This window comes from Pleuronectes platessa, chromosome 13, assembly GCF_947347685.1.
Source record: "Pleuronectes platessa chromosome 13, fPlePla1.1, whole genome shotgun sequence".
Classification (NCBI taxonomy): domain Eukaryota; kingdom Metazoa; phylum Chordata; class Actinopteri; order Pleuronectiformes; family Pleuronectidae; genus Pleuronectes; species Pleuronectes platessa.
Window position 1 is genome coordinate 10,984,888 of NC_070638.1, and position 20,831 is coordinate 11,005,718.

A 20,831-nucleotide genomic window follows, 5' to 3' on the forward strand; every position below is an offset into this window, starting at 1 on the left:
ATGAGCTTTAAAAAAAAAAACATAATGTCATAATAATCATATTAGGTCGTATTTTCTGCTTTTTCCATGCCACTGTATATTTTTTATGTTTAGTTTCTTTTAGTCTTTTTACTTTATTTATTGCCATCTCCTTTCTGTTGTTCCCAGAATTTAGTTACTTATTTTACGGGATGTACATCAAATATAAAACACATATCAATAAAACTCTCGAACAAGATATTCTTTGTTAAGAAAACATTCATAATATATGTGAATGTTATTCTGTTTGCCATCTATTTAAATATCTTTTAAATATTTACACATATCCTCTCACTCTTTCTTTTTTTTAAAAAATATTTTTTAATCTGTCCTATTCTTGTGTGTCTTTTGTTCTCATGTGTTTCATGTTGCTCAAAGTACTAAGACAAATCAACATGCCTTACTTTACTTTGCCTCATGCATTGTGGTTTTGCAAATGTATTTATTTTTTCTACTCCTGTTTACTATTTTATTGGTAAAGATCATTGTCCAACAAAAAGCGTAGGCCCCTATTGAATTCCCATTGCAGGCTCCTGCAGCCTTGACAACTTTGTTTATAAGAACCAGAGCATGAAATGAAAGGAAAAGAAATGTGAGATATTGTGCAAAGATTTAGTATTGAATAGAACCACGAGTCACACACTTTTAAAACCAAAGTCCTAAAAAAAAGTGTAGCTTGTGTAATTTCACCATGTATCGCTGCACAGCAAGTCGTTTTGATTAACATATCTGTAAAAAAGCCTGGCTCCTTCACAGCAGACTGTTTATACAATCTTTTCCTGTCTGTCCTGCATACCTTCCATTTTAGGATTATGCCTGTAGAGGACTGAAGAGCTCGGTCTTGAGATCTGCTCAAAACATAACATGTCACATTTTAAACATCCCACATACGCAGCTGTTAAACAGACACTAGCTGGAAACCTCTTATCCTTAGTAAGCTCCTATGTCATAGGATAAGAAAAAACTAAGAACATACAGTAGAGATCATACTTGTCCTACTATTTGGATAAGCAGACCAAGAGACAGAGATGAACAACATGTTCCTTATTATCAGACTAATAAAAACAACAGATAGCATCAGGATAAAGATAGATTTGAAACTTTAAGCCTTTTCCCACGAAGATGAAGAATAATTGTAGATATGTAGGATTATGTTAAACTGGACATCTGGCTAAATATTTTTGGAAGCTACATGTAACAGAATCATTGACATGCCAGTCAGCAGTTACATTTACTTATTAACATTCCTCTACAATGGGTAATGGGTGGATAGACTATTTAGCTTATCTACAGTGAGTTTTAGATTTGTAATGTGCAGGACCCTTTTGAAAAGGGAAAGTTATATCATTGTTTTATCTCTAAACCTGCCTGCTCTAAAGAACGAGTTTGATGGTGTAGTCACATAGGTCAGCACTGTCACCACACATCAAGAGGGTTCCTGATTTGAATCCCTGTTTCGGTCTTTCTGTGTCTTCCTTTCTTTTTCTCCTCCCACAGTCTAAAGACATGCAGATTTTGGTTGGGGTTGATTGGAAACTGAATTCTGAATGTGAGAGTTACCCTGTATGTTCATCCTGTGATTTGATCACCACTCGTGGTTTAGGTAAAGTCTTGCCCCGACAAGCCTGAATTTTCGATAATGGCTTTACCACACTTGATTTAACCAACTATTATCACTTGTCCTGGTTTAAATAAACTCGTTCAATGACAAGCCGGACTTTGGGATCAGGCCTTAATCTATTGTTGCCATTGACAATGGTTACTTATTGCTATTATTACCACACTTTATTTAACTACGCATAATCACATGTCCGGGTTTAACTAAACTCGTGCCATGACAAGCCTGACTTTGGGATTAGGTCTTTATCCGTTGTTGTCATCAGGGCCGGCCCTGGCAATGTTGGCGCCCCAGGCGAGATTTCAAATTGGCTAAGGAGATGTGGGTTATTCTCTAACAATAGGTTTTTAAAGCATGTTAAATTGTCCAGTATCTAAAATCCAAAAATATAAAAGTAACTTTTAAGTAAGGCTGTCAAATATATGTAGAAAAGTAGAAAATCTCTGAAGTGTGTATCATAGGCAGCATGTGAGACAGACACACACATACACGATAATTTGTCCATCTTCTTAGTGTGCTTAGTTCCGCATTGAAACCAGCAGGCGGTGTGACCTAGTTGGTAAAGTGACCGTTCTTCAATAATAAGGTACTGGGTTCAATCCCCACTCTCTCCCAATTTTCATGCCGCCAATATACTGAACTCTTAAAATTGATAGTGATTTCAATCACTTAATTGCAAAACATCTTACACTATGTAAATTTAAATTAATCAAATAAAAAAATGAAATTTAAATTAAATGAATAAAAAATAAATAAAAAAAACTGCGCGCGCAATTCCTGCGCAATGGGCTTCTGCGCAGCATGTGCGCAGTAGGCTTCTGCGCAGGTTGTGCGCGGTAGGGTTCTGCGCAGAATGTGCGCAGTAGGCTTCTGCGCAGGTTGTGCAATGGGCTTCTGTGCAGAATGTGCGCAATGGGCTTCTGCGCAGGTTGTGCGCAGTAGGTTTCTGCGCAGAATGTGCGCAGTAGGGTTCTGCGCAGGTTCTGCGCAATGGGCTTCTGCGCAGAATGTGCGCAGTAGTCTTCTACTGCGCCATTTTTTATTATTTTAATTATTATTTTTAAATTTAATTTAATTTAATTTAATTTAATTTAATTTTAAATAACAAACCAAAGCTGGGTCCGAACTCACCCATGAGTTCGGACCCAGCTCCTGTGTCCACTGGTGTTCTGCTTCCAACCATGGCAGCTTAGTGGCGTGGGGCTGGCTCATCCCCGTGGCCCAGGGAGCGCATTTCTCCGCGCTGGATCAAGGGTAAATGCCAGTCTTCACAGGTGACTGACCTAGGCAAGCCTGTTCCTTAAAAGAACCAGTTACGTTCAGCATGGTGGGCAGGCTCGTGTGGAGTGTCTCGATAAATAAGTGTGTGTGGAGCTGATCGGATCCCGGCTCGACACGATCTGCTGCTGAGGACCATGAGTCCGCTGGGCCACAGCTCCGTCAGCCAATCACGCATCAGACGGATGCACATTTAAAGAAACCTCGGGTGGAGGCTGCAGAGGCAGAGAAGACGCACGGCGGGGAGGAGCAGCAGAAGCAGAAGCAGAAGCGGATCGGTGTGTCGGTGTCCTCGGTCAAGCTGCTGGTCTGCAGGTCTCTCTCGTGCACTGGTCCCACCTTAATGGCTTAAACCGATCCAGGCTATTTCCAACCGTGGAGATTTGAGGCTGAGCACGAGCTGGAAATGAAGTTTCTTGGCTTTCTCGTGCTAATGCTGTGCCACTCGTCTCGTGCTTTTCCTGCTCCAGTGGGTAAGAGGCTTGTTTGTGCTGCATGTCATTGTCCCCCCCCCCCCCCCCCCCCCCTCCCCTGTGAACCAACAGATTCATAGCAGCAGAAACTTGGAACTGTAACTGACCATGTAGATATCCGTGTTGTAGGCCACTACTTCTGGCAAAACTTCTATAGCTACTATTGTGAAACTTCGTGTTCAGTTTTTTTTTCTCTCAGGTCAAACCAACTGTGTGTTTATTTCATATGGAAATCATGTGACCATATTGAATATGAATCCACTTGATTTGCAGAACACCTTCCAACATAATAGATAAACCGGGCTGGCGCCATAAAGAGTTAAATCCACCCAGCTGCGCCTAACATGATTTACTGTACGTCTGCTGTGTTTGGAATGCTCAGGTGTTTCCGGCAAAGCTGTCCCTTTTTATTTCGCTATATTTATATGACTCGTATAAATTACTTTGGAAAGTAAATGTTTGAATTGCACGAGTAAAAAAACCCTAACATTTAATGTTGTTTCCCCCGAGGACAACCTTAGTGTCAGTTGTGTCTTGATTCTTGCTGAGAATATGAATATTTGCAGCACAAGCAACTTTTTTAAATTTTTTTAATTTAAAAACCTGTTTTGCACTGGCCGTTTCTTTATTTAAAAACATTTGTGCATTGATAAAACGAAAGAAGAGAAGATCCACCACACAGGAAATACAGACTTGACACAGCAGCACAAGGAAGTAGCAGCACAAGGAGGCAATCGAGTAAGAATACAATAGAAATACTATATACAATACAAGTACAAATATATCATACACAGAACTAAGGCTGTTTTTCTAAATTTGTAGTTTGAAAAAAGGGGCCCACTGCAGCATTTAGAGTGTCGCTTCTTTTCTGACTCAATGTGCAATGTTGTTTTTCCTCCATCAGATACTGTCATAGTCCAGGCCCAGCAGTGGGGAGTGGTGGGTGCTCAGAGGGTCGAGGAACAGGTTCTTCTCAATGGAGTCTCACTGCCCGGCACAAGCCAGGAATTCAACAATATAAAGGAGACCATTTCTACCGATGCACTCCTCCTTGCTCTCATCAGTGTCAACCAGACTTCGGTGCTCAGTAAGCAATTCACCGTGGGCTCTAGCTGTGTGTAAGTCAGAGGTGATGCTGTGACTTGTGACATCTCTTGTTGTGCTCCACTAGGGAACCACACTGTTCTGCGCTCTCGTGAATGCATACTGGAGGGTACTGAGCTGCACTGGACGGACCGCGTGTTCTATGATGGGAAGGTCTATCTCACTCTGGACCACTCGGACACGTGGACGGCCCATGCTCCACAAGCGCTGGCCATCAAAGTGTTGTGGGACCAGGAGGAGGAGCGCACCCGGGCAGAGAGGATCCGCCTTCAGGATGGATGCATCAGGCTCATGAGGGAGCTGAAGCTCTCGGGGGAACAGTCGGGTGTGTATTCTTTGTGGCTTTTAATTTTTTTGTAATCATCATCATCATCATCAAGCCTGAAGATTTTACACACAGAGGACTTTGTACTGAGATTGAACTCATGGTGCATCTCTTCATTTTAAAATAATGATCACAGGCTGACTGTTGATCCTGCTGGTTTGTGCTGGGGGAACAGTGTTTCCAATTAAATGACCAGATTAGCTGCACACTTTTTTAACTTGTAAAATATGTTAATTATAGTGATATATCAGAGTGAATATCATGTGCATAATAATAATAATTATAATAGTAATAATAAGATTAAGATACATTTAGTGTCCAGCACACACAAACGACATGCAAGGGGGGAAATTTGTTTACTGTTAGGACCCATCTGGTGTACACAGGAGGACACACAGAGCAGTGGACAGCCATGCACAGCGCCCCGGGGAGCAGGTGTTAGGGGAGTAAGGTGCCTTGCTCAGGGGCACTTAGACAGTGGGGTGGGGTAGGCGCTTTGACATTGTGGAACAGATCCAGGTGTTGTCCAGGTGTTGTCCGTCCAGGTATGTTGTTTTTGTTGTCACTCCGTGGATTCGAACCAGAGACCACCGTCGAATTTTCTGCCCACAGTCCAACTTTCTGCAGGCAAAGATTATTTTCTCAATTCATCAGTCGGTTTCATTAGAATGGGCAGATATCCCACTACCCCAGGGCCAAGCTGATGTCTCTTTTTCTCTGAACAACAGTCCAATATCCAAGGTATTCAATCTGCATTGGTTTAAAATGGATGTAGTCTGTGAAGATGGTATCTTCAGGAATTCACAATTACATTTCTTTTTCATACGGGTTTGAAAATTACATCTAAGGAGTCAATGCCACATACATATATTTGTATTTTTTATATATATATATATTGGTATTTGAAATGTTTTACTCCCTTATATTGACATTTGCATCCGCCCAAAACAATTCCATATCAGTCGAGCTCTAATTTTACATGGAGAACTCAGCATTTGACATGATTCATTTGTTCAGTGTTCTCACTGGAGTGCTAGTTGTAATAGATAGAACTGACATCATTGTTAGGTCAAAGGTTCCCTGGGCCCATCGCTGTCTGCTGGTTATGACGCTGAAGAAACTGCTTGAATGTTGCTGGTGGCTGTGAACTGTGGAGGCAGCTGATGGCATTTGACTGTTAGTCATATGACTGAATGAACGAAAAAATGAAAGGGTTCAAATAAAGTAATACGAATTTTGTCCAATCTCCACGTACAACCCTGCATGTTTTACAGTAACCAGTTTAAAATATGAAATATTTTCTTTAGGTGCATGGATTCCCTTGCCTCAGGTTCTGATCCCCATCCTGGCATTGCTGGCGTTTACAGGCTTTATCCTGATCAGCCTCCTCCTCTCCAAAAACAAAGGTGAGTAAAAAAATATAGTTTTTTCCATGTGGCTACTAATACATGAAGATAAAAACCTTTTTTTTAAAAATCATTTACATTCTTAACACCAGAGCAAAATGATTCAGTTTCAAGGGTGGTGCACTTTAATGTTAATGTTTAAACTCTGAATGCAATACCTCAGTTCCCTTCATAAAGTGGAGCATAATTAGCCTTCCTTTTTAAAAAACACGTCTTGTCATGTGATTTTCGGTATGGAGCCTCATTCTCTGGGGGAAATCTAAAGCATGGTCATGTGTTTTGTCTTTCTCACCCTCTGTCTAGGTTTGAGGCACCCTGGAGGTAAGAGAACAACAACCCTCGTGTTTTCATTTTAACTTCTCAGTTAACTGTGTAGGGGGAGGATGGATAGAAAGTTAAATATTAAGTAGACTGAGAGCAACATACCCTTTTTGATGGGCACGTTGCTTGTAATCTTCGAGGTGCTCATATGCCAGTCATGGGATTGTGTCTTTCCTGATTCGCTGAACGAAAGTGAACGGCATCAACCCACTTTTATTGTTACTGAATATGACGGCTGCAGGTCCTTCCAGGTCATGCATGTATTTATATGTGATTTCTTCGCAGGGGTTGTTGGCTCTCTCATACATTACCCCAAGGACATGACTGAGAAGAGTCCAGAGAAGAAAGGCAATGGTTACCGTACCTTGTGATGCAAAGCTCCAGCTAAATGTCGGACTTGGGTTTGAGCTCTCTCCTCTGTGTCTACTGTTGAATGTCAACTTCATGATTTAATCTTAAATATGTTTTCTCTCTCTGTGATGACACTTTTGCTAAATGAATGGAAACATTCCTTTGCTATAGAGCACCAACCACCTACTGTGACTAACCAGTCTGCTTTTCAGACATTAGTATATGCACTTTATCATGCATGTATCACACTTTACACTGCAGTTTTTGTCCCGTGTATCTTTCAAATGTATGCATTCACCCACAGAAATTTAAGAATCTTCAATGCCAGCAGCAATCTACAAACTTCTCTTTGCTCACTCAACAAGGGCAGAAGTTTCCACTAGTTTGACAAAGTCAAACAGATTCTGTGTCAAGTCCTCAAAGTATCTAATGAAAGTTACCACAGAGAGTGTAGAAAATCGTCAAGCATTGTGTTCATAGAGCTCCTCTGAAAAACATTGGATGGAAGGACTCTGTGTATTTTCCAAAGAGGCTGACTTAGCCGTGGTGTTTGCTCTAAAAAAACAAACAAATAAATCCTAATGGTTCAATTTATGAGTGCTGTTGCAATTGTCAATAATGTTTATTATGTGTGTAAATTTACAGAAATTTAAATTAAAGATGCTTTTATTCCAGGTTTATTTGATATGATTCAATTTTTTTTTTGGGAGAATGACATGAAAAAAGTTTTGTTAATTATTATTTTCGCTGATTGTATCTAAGGAAGGTTATTTTCCCAAAGGCATGAATATATTGTGTGTCGACATTGATGTGAGATCATGTTGAAAAATCTACCTTTAATCCAAGCTGGAACACTTAATATAAACTTTAGTGTGTGCTTACTCAGGGTATTTGTACACTGGTTTCCCCCCCCCAAAGTTCAGCCATATGTGCAGTTTAAACATTAAAGCTGCTGTACGGGCCAGAGTCACCATGTCATTTATTCCGTTGTGCTGCTCTGAAGATGTGACCAACAAAGTGTTTACTTTAGAGCAATTCAATTTACTTCTGCACCATTTCCAAAAACAGATTTGATATACTTGAATTAAAACAAGAAAATGAATAGTATCCGTTTTAATTTGTGTTTGCAGTAACATCCCTTCAAGGTGTTTATTCTCACAGATGAGTCACTGTGATTATTCCTTTTTTTTAAAATTCTATTAAATCTCAAATATTGAGAGCATATACAGTATTTTGTCTGCATTCATTAAAATAATGTCAACACAGTGGCCATGTTGTCTTTCTTTGGTTTTAAATGACTTTTCAGCACCTAACATCAAATAATAAATGCACATCTGATCATGTGATTACAGAACAAAGACAATTAAATCAAATAAGTAAATCAAATAAAATTAAATGAGTCCTTCGCAGTTCACTTCTAAAATTTCTAGGACTTCAAAGCAGCCCTGAGCGGGCCCGAGAACATGCATTTTGATGTATTAAACTAATGCCATACATAAGGAGTTACCTAATGGAAAAACCTTACAGATGCTAATTCATTTTCAGTGGTTGAATAGATATGTAAATGTCTCCTGTTAACATGTAAAGATGTGAATTGTTCACCCATTTTTTTGATTAACAGCCTGTAGATTGTGAGAAGTCTTTGATCATCTTTATCCAATAGGTTTCTCCTATGGTTGTACTTTGACAATTCATCATGCTATAATCAAATAAATGCAAATAAACTTACACTTTAACCTTTCCACAGAAAACGTATATTTAAATGTGTCTGTTTTCGGATTTTATTTGTTATAAGTTGTCCGTAGTTGTTTTTAGTAAAACAACCTTTTATCTTATCTATGTTGTCATTTTAACTTTATTTTATTTTATTATTATTTAATTTGATTTAATTATTGTTATAAATCTGCTTTATAAACAAAGCAGTTTATACACCAGCATCGTATTATTATTATTAATAATATATAATCATCTTTCCCCAGTAGATGGCGGTATGTTTTTCTTGGATAGGTAGTGTTGTTTTCAGACGTTGGGACGTCATGAAGTCCACTCCACCAATCAAACGGACGCATTCGTAAACGTTACCATGGCGATGGCAGCAGCTACTTGAACGAGCCAATCACAGGAGGCTTTCAGGCATTTAAGCCGTGCGGCGTCATAGCCACAGAATTCAAACTGTGGGAGCAGAGGAGACAGAAGCCGCAGATCCTCCACGTTTTCTGGACGAGGTGAATTGAATTTATTGTTCAAAAGTTCCGGTTTCGTTCAGGTAGTCGGCGGAATTGTACTTTTCGTAGTAGATTAAATAAAACTGCTTCTCGCTGCGGAAGCTAATGCTAACTTGCGTTTGTCTGACCGACTGTAGCTGCTTTGAATAACAGCAACAACGTAAGGCAAGTGGGTTGAAGCTAGCTAGCATCGCTTTGATCGGTGCTAACTCACCGAGCTAACACACAACCTGGATCAGCTGCTGTTGTTCATTGTATATGTGTGTTAACGCCTATTCCTCTCCCTTTGCCTCCGGTGTCCAGGTCGTGTGAAAACCTGGTATAGAGAAGAAAATGGCGCAGTTCGGGTTTGAGAACGACATCCACAGTATCCTGAAGCTGGACATGCCCATCAGCAACGCTCCCATGGCGAGGTGGCAGAGAAAGGCCAGCTCCTCCAACACCTCCGCCCTGAGCGGCCTGTCGCCCGGCAAATCCACCAACGTGTCGCAGAGCTCCTCCAAGACACCGAGCAAAACCCCAGGTAACGTAACAGCCATTCAAAGCACGCGACCCTGACAACGCTGTTATCTCCGCGAACACCAACATGCAACTTTCTCCCCATGTCTTCGTGTTCATAGGGAAAAATAAAAAGCAAACTCCCTCCAAAATGGGGGGTGACCGCTTCATCCCCACCAGAAACAGCAACCAGATGGATGTGGCGAGCTTCCTGCTCACAAAGGAGAACGACTGCTTGGACACAAACAACACAGCAGGGAACTCGGTGAGTTATAAACCATGCATCTGCCCTGATCCCTCTTGTACATGAAGAAGTGCACTGATCAACCCTGTGTGTGTGGTTTTTCTAGGACAACCAGAAAGCCTGGTCTGTGTCCCTGAATGGATACAACATTGAAGATGCAAAGATCCTGCACCTTGGAGGGAAACCACTGAATGCACCAGAAGGTGAGCAAGTGGAGTTAAACCAGTTCTAGCCTGTCTCCACTGGCTGGAGTGATTTTTGTTAATTTACTCATTAACTTACATCTATTTGGTTGAACCGTTACTCCATCCCGGACACCGAGGTCGACCAGGTTCTGAGATCAAACCGCTCTGACTTTAGAAACATTTAATTCATTGCTGAAGGTGCACTTGTTTTCACTGGCTTGTACAATATGTTTATTCTCAAATATTTACAATTTATGAGTTTTTGTATTTTCTATTCTATTTAAAATGTGATATTTAAACATACCTTGACTTAACACTTGCATGACTATTCTGCTTAGTAGGAATATTGCATGCCTATAGACGGTGAGGATTTCTTAAAATGTAATATTTTTTGTCTTATTTGCAGGTTATCAAAACAACCTGAAAGTTCTCTACAGCCAGGTTGCAACTCCTGCCTCGGCCAAGAAGACGAGATACATTTCTTTAACTCCAGACAGAATCCTGGATGCTCCTGCACTTCGCAATGATTTCTGTGGGTTCTGTTCATTTTAGTGTCTTTCCTAATGACATTCATTCACGTTCAAGCATTTTATTCTTTAACAGCAATGTATGCATAACTCGTCATGTTTTGGATTCATGCAATCTATTTAAGATGTACGCAGATCAATACATCACTTTATACTGTATGTTAAGCTCTTCATTCATAAATATTGACTTGCCCTGGGTTCTGAACAACTTATTTATGTTTTTTCTTTTAACAGATTTGAATCTGCTCGACTGGAGCAGTCGAAACGTTCTTGCTGTGGCTCTTCATAACACTGCTTACCTGTGGGACGCCAGTCAAGGAGACATCGTTCAGCTCATGAAGTTGGACCGTGAGGAGGACTACATCTGCTCCTTGTCCTGGACCAAAGAGGGAAGCTACCTGGCTATCGGCACAAGTGACTGCAAAGTTCAGGTCAGTTTAGTGACGAACACACATGTATCCCCTTAGTTCATAAGATGCACTATATTAAGTATAATTACTTTTTTTAAATTTTTTTAAAATGCATTTTATAGCTGTGGGATGTTGAAAACCAGAAGCGTTTGCGGAGCATGCCCAGCCACACAGCCAGAGTCGGTAGCCTGAGCTGGAATGACCATATTCTTTCCAGGTAAATTTGCTATATTGTCTGATTTAAAAATACAATTCTCCAGTTGTTTTTTTGTTTTGTTGGACTTGGTGTAATGTTTTCTACCTTGTTCTCCCCCAGTGGCTCCAGATCAGGACACATCCACCATCATGATGTGAGGGTGGCAGACCACCACATCTTCACACTCAGCGGTCACTCGCAGGAGGTGTGCGGGCTGACATGGTCCCCCGACGGGCGCTACCTGGCCAGTGGAGGCAACGACAACTTGGTGTGCATATGGCCCCGTGTGACTGGGGGAAGCAACGGGGGCAGCAACGAGAGCCAATCAGTCCGCGCCTGGAGCGAACATCAAGGAGCTGTCAAGGTGAGCAGCTTTGTATACTTCCAGTATTTGGGTAGATGTGAAAATACTTTGTCATAAATATTCCCTGCTATAAACCTGACATTAAACTTTGGGTGTGTTTTAGGCTTTGGCCTGGTGTCCATGGCAGCCAAACATCCTCGCATCCGGAGGCGGTACCAGTGATCGTCACATCCGCATCTGGAATGTAAACAGTGGCTCCTGCATCAGTTCCATTGACACTCAGTCCCAGGTACTGCCCACTTGAAGCAGTTTTCAGACAGACTCGGCCTCGGGGGGGAAATTGACATTTGTTTTGCCACTCTGGAGTTCTGTCCCTGTGTGAAAGCAGCTTTATAAATATCAGATTATTTACTTCTTAGTTTTAAGAATGTTTTTAATTAGGTGTTGACAACAAAGACCTTTGACTTAAATTACACTGACTTTGCCTTTCAGATCTCATCGCTGTGTTTTGCACCAAACTATAAAGAACTGGTCTCTGCTCATGGATATGCCCACAACAATGTCGTTATCTGGAACTATCCGTCTCTCACCAGAGTCGCAGAGCTCAACGGTGAGTGACTGTTTCAACGAGACTGTTTGTTTCTGTACGTGTTCAGGCACTTTATGTTGAAATAGCTGTACTCTAACATGCATTCTGTGTGTTTTTAGGTCATGACGACAGAGTTCTGAGTTTGACTATGAGCCCTGACTGCTCTACCGTTGCGACAGTCGCTGGGGACGAAACGATTCGTATGTGGAAGAGCTTTGAACTGGATCCGGTTAAGAAGAAGGCCAAAGAAAGGCTGGTGAAATCAACCAACAGTGTCATTCATCATTCAATCAGATAATTTTGATTTGGGGTTTTTAGTCTCTGTATAATAAATTTGTGCACATGTTTTATTTAATCAACAATAAAGTTATCCACCTGATGTTTTGACCATAAATGGCTTCTTGCTGCTTTACCCAATGGGTTATTTGTCTCAATTGTTTATACAGGTTAGGTAGTGTGGTAAAGTTCAAGTGTTGACTTTAAAGTAGTACTGTACAGCTCACAGTTTTATTGTAATCATGATCAATTGTATACATTGGGTTATAAATAAATGTTATGTGACTAAATGAGCAATTTGTTAATTTTTTTTTTTTTTTCTGTTACTGTAGTGCTACGTCTTGACAATTCCATTCACCCCTTCTCCCTAGCCCTTAGCCTTTCCCTCTGTTTAGTGCTTACGTGTGTAGGGGAAGGCTGTCCAGACACTTGTTGGGATGAAGGAGGGCAGAGTGTTTGTGCTGTACAGCCCTCGAAACAAATTATTCAGATTCACTTCAAAAAGAGGGCTGAAAATTTCCCAGAATGCCTAGAGACTCAAATGCAGTATTTTTCTCCATATAATAAGGATTTCAAAATTAAATCATAGCAATGTCTTAGATGATAATCTGTATTTTCATTTCATGTCGCATGCCCCCCTACGTCAAACAACGGGAGAAATGGGTTTGGGCTCTAATCACAACCAGTGATGTTTTGAGTGCAAACCAATAAACCCGGACACACAGCTTGTTTTTAAATCCTCTATTTGTCAAATTACCACTAACTAGTTTTTTATTTTAATTCTACCAAAATTATCGATTCATTATATGGTGTCCTTTACCGCCTGAGAGACTTCAGGTTAGGGATCAGACAGAATGAAATCGTGCATTTATGCTGCAGATCCTAATTCATGCACATCACTATTGGAACAACAAGGGTACTCAGATCTCATCTCCAGCAAGGTCCAACTGTCTGCTAATGAAGCCACATTCACCAATTATAGACATGAGTCCTATAAACAAGTCAGGTTTCGTTTCATATAGATCATTGAATTATTCTATTGAGAAACCAATGCTAATGCTAAGATATGCACTGTTGCAATGCTCATGAAGGAATAGAGTAGCAAAAATGTATTTTCTTTCTTGGTTGTGTTGGTAGTGTTTTTTGCATAATCCTGCAAATCAACTAACAGTACAAAAACCATGCAGCGGAATTTTCCATGTGATATCCTCCTGTGTAAAGTCTTTCCTCTAACTTCTGAGATTCTTATGGGTTCAGAATTTTTTCAATCGCAGAAGTGAAAATTACAACATCCATGGAGCTTCAAGTCAGAAACATGTCAAACATAAGTTTGAACCATGAGTCAATTACATCATATAAACATACTTAGTCTTTTGAGGCAGATGTCAAACCCAATTTTTAAAAGCTTGCACTTCACAACTCAGTCTTCCATGGTGTATTTAACAGAAACACATACATATATATATATATATATATGCATGTGCATATTCAGGAAACAGCATCTACAGCATTAACTGTTAACTTCACTGAGTGGGCTGATAGAATAGACCATACAAAGTTACAAAACTCAGACATGCATGATCACACAAGCAGTGTACACCTCATTACCTCAGTATGCAAAAAATGCAAAAGCCTATTGAATACTGTAATATACAGTTTAACATTTCATTTCCACAATTCTTAAAATTGAAGTGTGGTATATTTCTTACAATACTGCACACCACACAACCTTTTCCCAAATGACAGACATTAATCAGTTTTTTGTTTTTTATTTCAAATGATAAATAAGAACAGACAAAAGAAGAAAAACAATTGAATTAAAACCTTTGTTTTGGCATAAGCTTTGTGGCAGGTATTTACACGTGCAAGTCTTTCATCGGGAACGGTGGGATACTTTTCAAACAGCCGGGGTCATGCTGGCCAAACGGCAGTGTGGGTAAAGTTCGAGTCGGAGAACACCATCAGTGACTAGATGAGCACCAATCTTCATGTAGCGTGTGTCACAGTCAATAGTTTTCACAAGAACCAACAGTGTGTGTAACATGTAGAGATCACCACGAAAAACAATATGGCATATCCCAATAAATGTGCATATGCTTAAAAGACTAGACTAATTATTATGAACAGAAGCAGTATATCGGAATCTGTGTCACCTCAATATGCTACTATATGAACAATGAAGGACAGGTGGCGCTATAGAGCCACCTGCTGTTCTTCCTTCTCAATCCCAGTCACTTAAGTTAGATCTCCTTTACTTTGCCCATGACGATTTTGCCGTTTGTGTAGTGGGACACGTGTCCATTCTCCTTGTGCTTGCCGTTGGCCACCACAGCGATGGGTTCGCTGGTCGAGCCGTTCATCTTCGGCTTGTCGTTTGAGGCGGGCAGCCGCTTTCCCTTTATGTAGGTCTGCACCCAGAAGTTGGAGAATAACAGGAAGAAGAAGACTCCGTACATCCAGATCAAGTGGATATACCACTTCACCTGGTAGTCACATTTCTCCATGAAGTAGTACTGGCTGATGTGGACGGAGACCAGGACAAACTGAACCTGGAGAGACGGGGACAGGGCATGTGGTTAGAAATGAGTTTACATTACCGATGATTTCAATGGTATTAGATTTTGTTATTTGAAATGGGGACGTACAAGCTGTATGGCAGTCATGTACTTCTTCCACCACAGGTATTTCTGGAAGCGAGGCCCTGCAGCAGAGAGTCCGTAGTAGAAGTACATGATAACGTGGATGCCTGCATTCACCATCGCGTGGAAGCTGCCCATTCCACTAGCTTGAGAAGAAAAACACAGGAAATTGTTTCAACTGTACCACATGGCTTTTAAAAAAAAATAGATACATTATCTTTGTTTACTTTAAGCCACAACACACACAGACAAAGTGTAAACATGATAAGAATATGTAGCAACGATATGATGTTGTGTGAAACTCACAAGGAGTCAGTGTGACGCCCCACCACCACGTCAACGGCATGAAGGAGTGATGGAACACGTGGAGAAACGTGATCTGGCCTTGTTTCTTCCTCAGCACAAAGAATACCTGAAATATAAAAAATTCAGTTAAGCTCAAGTTGATATGTACATGAGGTATATGCCAAAATATGCTGACGAGTCAGTAGAAAAAAAGGAAAAGAAAGAAAAGATGAAAGTGTCCTTACTGTGTCGAGGAGTTCAATGAATTTTGAAAAATAAAACAGCCAACAAACTTGAACCATCTGGGGGGAAGGAAAAGATAGGAAATAGATGTAACCTCAATATGTCACTATGAAATTCCCTCAAAAGGAGACAAATGCCAATTTATTTATTACTGATCTGAACAGCTGAACTAAAATTATTTTCAGGGCCCAACAATGAAAAAATAAATAAGAGCACATACCCCTGTCAAGCTAACTGCATCAAATATAACTCTAAAAAAATATCACTGTGAATTATTAAAACAATTATAAAAGTGAAAGAAAAAATAATCCTGGATCTGCCCCTTGATCCTGATCAGCAACAACTTTATATGGGAAACCTTTCAGGTGTTTTTGTTTTATCCTACTCACAGAATAAACACCATACACACATATTTTTAAATGACCTTTAAAATACTGAAAAACCACATACAGTCAACTAAAAAATACATCTTGTTTTATATTAATTGATTTAATTCACCTCTTGAGATAATACAACTTAATATATTCAACTAGTCATATTTTGTCAGTAATAAAATGAGACAAGATGATGAACCGAACTTACTCTGAGAGCCTCAGGGCTGGTGGACGTGTCGACTAGGTCACATCTCCATGTATAGGTGGTGCCCCATCCAGACAACAAGAACTATGTGTAAAACACACACAAAAAAACAACACATTCTCTTATTGTCAAACATTACATTTCATTTGATTTAGCGGACGCTTTTATCCAAAGCTACTTACAATAAGTGCATTCAACCACGAGGGTACAAACCAAGAATAGCAAGAATCATGCAAGTACATCAGCTTCAACTAAGCCTAACTACACATCATAAAATACATGATGCTACACATCAATTTGTTTTTTTTGTAGGTTGACAATGGTTATCATATTCTTAACCAAGGTGTAGTGAGAAGAGAGGCTATTTTAGAAGGTGTATACGAGCACAAGCTGGTTAGCTCTCCACAAGAGATGCGAGTCAGCTCCATTCGTCGCTTTTTTTCTTACCTCCAACACTATGTAGGCGTTCAGTAAAACCATGCTGAGGTTGTAGAGGAGCATGGCTGGTTTTAAACTATAAGGTTTGCGGTTGGCCATCAGGCGAGGCCCGATGTACACAGAGAAGGAGACATAGGCCAACAGGATGAGGATATTCCCTACGGGACTCTGCATCAGAGGGTAGTCTCTGACTCTGACATCTGGAGAGGACAAACACACACACACACACACAAATGCTCAGTAATTCACATCTTTAAAATGTTTTGCTGTGGAAGGAATCACTGACGGAGACAAAGACACTTACCGGTTCTCAGTAATACAGAATTGTGCAACTCTAAAATGTTTGACCAAGCTTCCCCCAGCATGGTGACGACTTGCTTTTTCTTTTGTTCCTGTGAAAGTCCTGAAAAATATGAAAAAGACACAAGATTGTGAAACCAGCAGACGAGGAGCGGATCTGGAAATGACGTAAGCCGGCAGGTGAGAAACTGAAAGACCCATCCACCTGGTTTCCCACCGACTGAACAAACAAGGAAACAGCTCGTGGCTCATCAGACACCACCGGGAGCCATAATGTACATAATGTTAAAAAAAAAAAATCATCATAAAAGCCCTCACTGTTGAGCACAAGCTCGAGCTTCATTCAAAAGAAAATGCTTTAGTTCAATTAATAAGTAAAACAGAGTCACACAAAAATAGGGTTAGTTTGGCTGTTTTTATGAAGAATTTTGAACCGTCCGATTCCTGCTGTTAAACAATGAAATTTTCCGTTGCTGACTAGTCAAACAGGTGAGGCAGAGAACTTGGCCCATATGTCTAACCTAGCCAGACAATTGTGATAGTGAGGAATGAGCTGATCTGGGAATCCCAGGAGGTTCAACTACAGAACAAACTAAACCCCAAAATAAAAATATATTGTTAAAGTTTATGAATTTATACATTTTTGTCCTTATCTGCCTGAAATTAAACCAAATTTAAACACTGAACTGAATGAGCGTGTGGCAATCAAAAAGTCACCAATCTAACCAGAAAACACAAAGAATCTGACTTCAAATCAAAGCATTAGAAGCGTTTTCCAGGAGCAGCACAGACACAAACAGGTCACCGAGGTTTACGCACCTCAAACCGCTGGAGCTGCATTCATACAAAGTGACTCACCTGCTGAGAACAGGTCCTCAGCTCTCAACTCCTGCTCAGTCGGAGCAGGCAGCACACCCAGCCCAGAGGATCCCAGGCCTCGGCAGCACCAGTGTGAGGGATCAGGTGGAGGCCTCACACATGAAAAGAGCTACTCTGTGGGAGCTGGAGGCCTCCAGCTGTCCTCCCAGGCTTCTTTTGGTAAAAATCCAGAGGCTGAAACTCTCACAGGTTTAGGGGAACTGTTGGAGACTGACAGAGAGGTGAGTAAAAGTGTGAGGACAGCTCTGATGACGGCGAGAGTGAGATCATTCAACTCAATTTAAACCCCAGGGCACTACTACAGACCTTGCTGGTTTCAGGACCACACCCTGTTTCAGTGCTCGGCTCCGCCTCCTTATGTGCACTTGGCCTGTTTGTGATTGGACGGCCTTGTCCATGATGGAATGGGGGATGAGGTGAGAGTGACGGACGAGGTCGGGAAGAACCTCGAACCATTCAATTAATGGGAACATTAACATAAAGAAATAAAGCTTCACATAAAAGAAGAAACATTTTTGGTGGAATGATCAAAACGACTGACCTGAGTGAAAGAACAGGTTTCACAGTGCCGCTCCAAAAAAGTAAGTCACCAAATAAAAAATCTGACTTTATTTAGGCTAAAGGTAAACTGTCGCCCTTCCCTTCCTGTGTGGAGGCCCAGTGGCTTGGTTCCTGTCCAACCCCTGCTGGTTTTACCTGTTCCCCAAGCACTTGCAATAAAGGGTGTGATGGTGCTTGAAATCCCCCCCCCCCCCCCCTCCACACGTACGTTAGTCTTAACTGTCGGCTGGAACGCAAGGAATCTGTGCACGAGAGGCAGAGAGAGGCAGAGACAGAGAGAAACCAAGAGAGAAAAGGAAGGAGGAAGCACCTAGTTACATACTGGGCAAACCGCTGCCATTAGAACGTTTTAATTACCTCTGCCGGCAAGCAGTTTCTGTTTTCACTCCTGTACATTTGTATGAGGGCAAGATTTCACAAAAGCAACTGCACAGTTTTCTATGACACTTCGTGCATGGATGTGGTATGGGCCAGGGAAGAACCTATTCAATTATGGTGCTTCCAGCTAACTTCTTCCACACTTAGGGATATGGTATTTAAAATTTTCAGCATTTTCCCAGGGAATAATTCATTTTCTTTAATGGGAAATGATTTGTAGACATATGCACCATGTTTGTAGTATATTCGTATAATTATTTCGATGTGTAGTTTAGCATTTTCAAAATTTGCAGCTTTCAGTATTCTGATCATCCTCTTTTTATAGGGGTTCCCACATAGATACAAACAAAAAGATGACTTAATGCAATTTTATTGGATAAATTAAAAAGTACGTCTTTTGTCACTATCCTATAATTTCTTTTGGAAAATTGGCTTCTTTCTGGCTGCTGGGCGGAGGTATGTAGGTATGTGCTCTACTTCTAGTGTTGTACATAAATCTAGGTGCAAATATGCAGAATTTTAAAACAAAGAAAGGGAGGAGTGACAAAGCTTGGTTCACGTAAAGATGCTACAAGAATGCACTGCCTCGCAGTGCTTTTAACTTTCAAGTTTAATACAGGTCAGAGGCAATATCATGATGTGGACCATTGCCACAAAATAAATGACCGAATGGCCACTTCAAGGTGTGGCACTCTCACTCGCCTTGGGTCGCAGAAACAAGAAACTGAGCTAGTTAACATAATTAACAATTCAGTTTCAGTGGTTGATCACTAAAGAAGGTAATGAGGGGAATACAGATAATATCTCTGGAGGGAGGTTACGTTTCACCCCTGTCCGTTTGTTGGTGTGTTTGTTTTTCAGCAGGACTTATACCTGGATCTTGCTGAAAAAAATTAGTGTATGAATTTTGATGAATCTTTGCTTCATATAAAGGTTCAGTGTGTAGAATTTAGTGAAATCTAGTGGTGAAGTTGCATGTTGCATTTGAACACCCCTCAACTCAACCTACCCTTCCAAACAGGAAAGAGAACCTGTGGTAGCCTTCAGTTGTTAGAAAAACTAAAAAAGGTGTTTAGTTTTTTCAGCTTGGACTACTTTAAAAAAAAAACATGGTTGCCTCCATAGAGAGGAGCCACTCCTGATGTAAATATAAAGTATTTATATATAAATCGCCGGTTCTCTGGTAAAGAAAACCACAATTCTTACAATTTAGATGAAACACACTAGTGAAAACATCACTAGGACTATTTTATATTCAATGTCTGCCAATAGATCCCTTTCACCTGAATCTTACACACTGGACCTTTAAGAGAGTGTACCAAGTGTCTCTGCATTGGACTAAAATGCACTGATGCCTTTCATACAAAGCTGCTGTATTATCAAGCTTGTCGCTCATCAGCCAAGTTAATAGCATTTTATCTCCATAAGCAGTTGGCAAAATTACAAAACCACACTATAATGAATTTAAACCTTTATTATAAAAAAGATATGAAGCCACAGAAAGATGCTGACAAGCAGCGTGACCAATAGATATTGTTATTTTGCTCCACTAGCTGACTTGTTGTTTGGCCCAGTGGACTGATGGAGGATCAGGTCATTAACTGGACATGAATATGAGAATTGGTTTCCTTGTCTCCAACAACATTGACCCGCTGTTTGTCAGCGCTGCCGTGTTCAAGAACACAACAAGAAACTCCCTGTTCCTCTCGGTCTTGTGACAGTGGAGCACTGACTTAAGTCTGGATTTTGCAGAAGTTATTACATAGAAACCAACAAACAACAGCACAACACAGTGTTGTCTGTGGCCCACGGTTCTCTGTCCAGCAGCAAACCAGAGAATAGTCCCAGCCCTTGTGACATACATCTTAAATTAGCCAATTGTGACAAAGTGGAAAGGATGGATGCCTCTGGATGTGAAAGGCTGTTTAAGCCGACACACTAAAATGCCGACATGCATTTCCCAGTATGGTAGTTCTTATAACAGCAGGTACGATTGCCTAAACAATGAGTCAATAAGGGAAAATAGGTTTACCTTCACGCGTGTGTTTCAGGAATGAGACAAAACTAGATTCCATCAGTGGTTGGTAATGGTGTCTGAGAATGGCTGAGCATATTTCACAATACAGTATAACAATTTGCATTATTGCAATATTACATTTTTTGGCAAGTTTATGTGTGAAT

The 20,831-nt window shown here is 40.6% G+C and overlaps 3 protein-coding genes across 5 annotated transcripts; 2 read left to right on the plus strand and 1 right to left on the minus strand.

Moving 5' to 3' along the window:
* The first annotated feature begins 3,022 nt into the window (after window positions 1-3,022).
* Window positions 3,023-8,162, plus strand: LOC128454964 (uncharacterized). Its single transcript, XM_053438578.1, has 6 exons — window positions 3,023-3,387; window positions 4,292-4,474; window positions 4,559-4,816; window positions 6,124-6,222; window positions 6,526-6,543; window positions 6,829-8,162. The coding sequence occupies exons 1-6, from the start codon at window positions 3,321-3,323 to the stop codon at window positions 6,912-6,914; spliced, it is 711 nt and encodes a 236-aa protein (XP_053294553.1). The 5' UTR covers window positions 3,023-3,320; the 3' UTR covers window positions 6,915-8,162.
* Window positions 8,163-9,045: 883 nt separating this feature from the next.
* Window positions 9,046-12,645, plus strand: cdc20 (cell division cycle 20 homolog). 2 transcript variants are annotated; one of them, XM_053438118.1, is made up of 11 exons: window positions 9,046-9,119; window positions 9,423-9,642; window positions 9,740-9,882; window positions 9,968-10,064; window positions 10,453-10,578; window positions 10,808-11,004; window positions 11,106-11,200; window positions 11,300-11,543; window positions 11,647-11,772; window positions 11,976-12,093; window positions 12,192-12,645. In XM_053438118.1, exons 2-11 carry the CDS (start codon window positions 9,453-9,455, stop codon window positions 12,368-12,370), a joined length of 1,515 nt encoding a protein of 504 aa, XP_053294093.1. In that variant the 5' UTR covers window positions 9,046-9,119; window positions 9,423-9,452; the 3' UTR covers window positions 12,371-12,645. The 2 variants fall into 2 exon arrangements, with proteins under 2 accessions (XP_053294093.1, XP_053294094.1); XM_053438119.1 differs by lacking the exon at window positions 9,046-9,119 and adding an exon at window positions 9,127-9,284.
* Window positions 12,646-14,101: 1,456 nt separating this feature from the next.
* On the minus strand, window positions 14,102-18,380 carry elovl1a (ELOVL fatty acid elongase 1a). Of its 2 annotated transcripts, XM_053438800.1 has the most exons (9): window positions 18,253-18,380; window positions 17,691-18,157; window positions 16,837-16,935; window positions 16,542-16,732; window positions 16,098-16,178; window positions 15,518-15,574; window positions 15,294-15,399; window positions 14,994-15,133; window positions 14,102-14,897 (listed from the first exon to the last, which is right to left on the minus strand). In XM_053438800.1, the coding sequence occupies exons 3-9, from the start codon at window positions 16,895-16,897 to the stop codon at window positions 14,589-14,591; spliced, it is 945 nt and encodes a 314-aa protein (XP_053294775.1). In that variant the 5' UTR covers window positions 16,898-16,935; window positions 17,691-18,157; window positions 18,253-18,380; the 3' UTR covers window positions 14,102-14,588. The 2 variants fall into 2 exon arrangements, with proteins under 2 accessions (XP_053294775.1, XP_053294774.1); XM_053438799.1 differs by having other exon boundaries at window positions 17,691-18,349.
* Window positions 18,381-20,831: the final 2,451 nt, after the last annotated feature.

Bases quoted from the DNA above. Each gene is read 5' to 3' on its own strand.
- elovl1a (XM_053438800.1), bottom strand. From the start codon at position 16,897: ATGCTGGGGGAAGCTTGGTCAAACATTTTAGAGTTGCACAATTCTGTA. The intron at 16,179-16,541 runs GTAAGAAAAAAA...TTTTACACATAG, and splicing joins ACGCCTACATAGTGTTGGAG to TTCTTGTTGTCTGGATGGGG. The intron at 15,400-15,517 runs GTAAGGACACTT...TTTATATTTCAG, and splicing joins TCATTGAACTCCTCGACACA to GTATTCTTTGTGCTGAGGAA.
- LOC128454964 (XM_053438578.1), top strand. From the start codon at position 3,321: ATGAAGTTTCTTGGCTTTCTCGTGCTAATGCTGTGCCACTCGTCTCGT. The intron at 3,388-4,291 runs GTAAGAGGCTTG...TTCCTCCATCAG, and splicing joins TGCTTTTCCTGCTCCAGTGG to ATACTGTCATAGTCCAGGCC. The intron at 4,475-4,558 runs GTAAGCAATTCA...GTGCTCCACTAG, and splicing joins CAACCAGACTTCGGTGCTCA to GGAACCACACTGTTCTGCGC.
- cdc20 (XM_053438118.1), top strand. From the start codon at position 9,453: ATGGCGCAGTTCGGGTTTGAGAACGACATCCACAGTATCCTGAAGCTG. The intron at 10,579-10,807 runs GTGGGTTCTGTT...TTCTTTTAACAG, and splicing joins TGCACTTCGCAATGATTTCT to ATTTGAATCTGCTCGACTGG. The intron at 12,094-12,191 runs GTGAGTGACTGT...GTGTGTTTTTAG, and splicing joins CAGAGTCGCAGAGCTCAACG to GTCATGACGACAGAGTTCTG.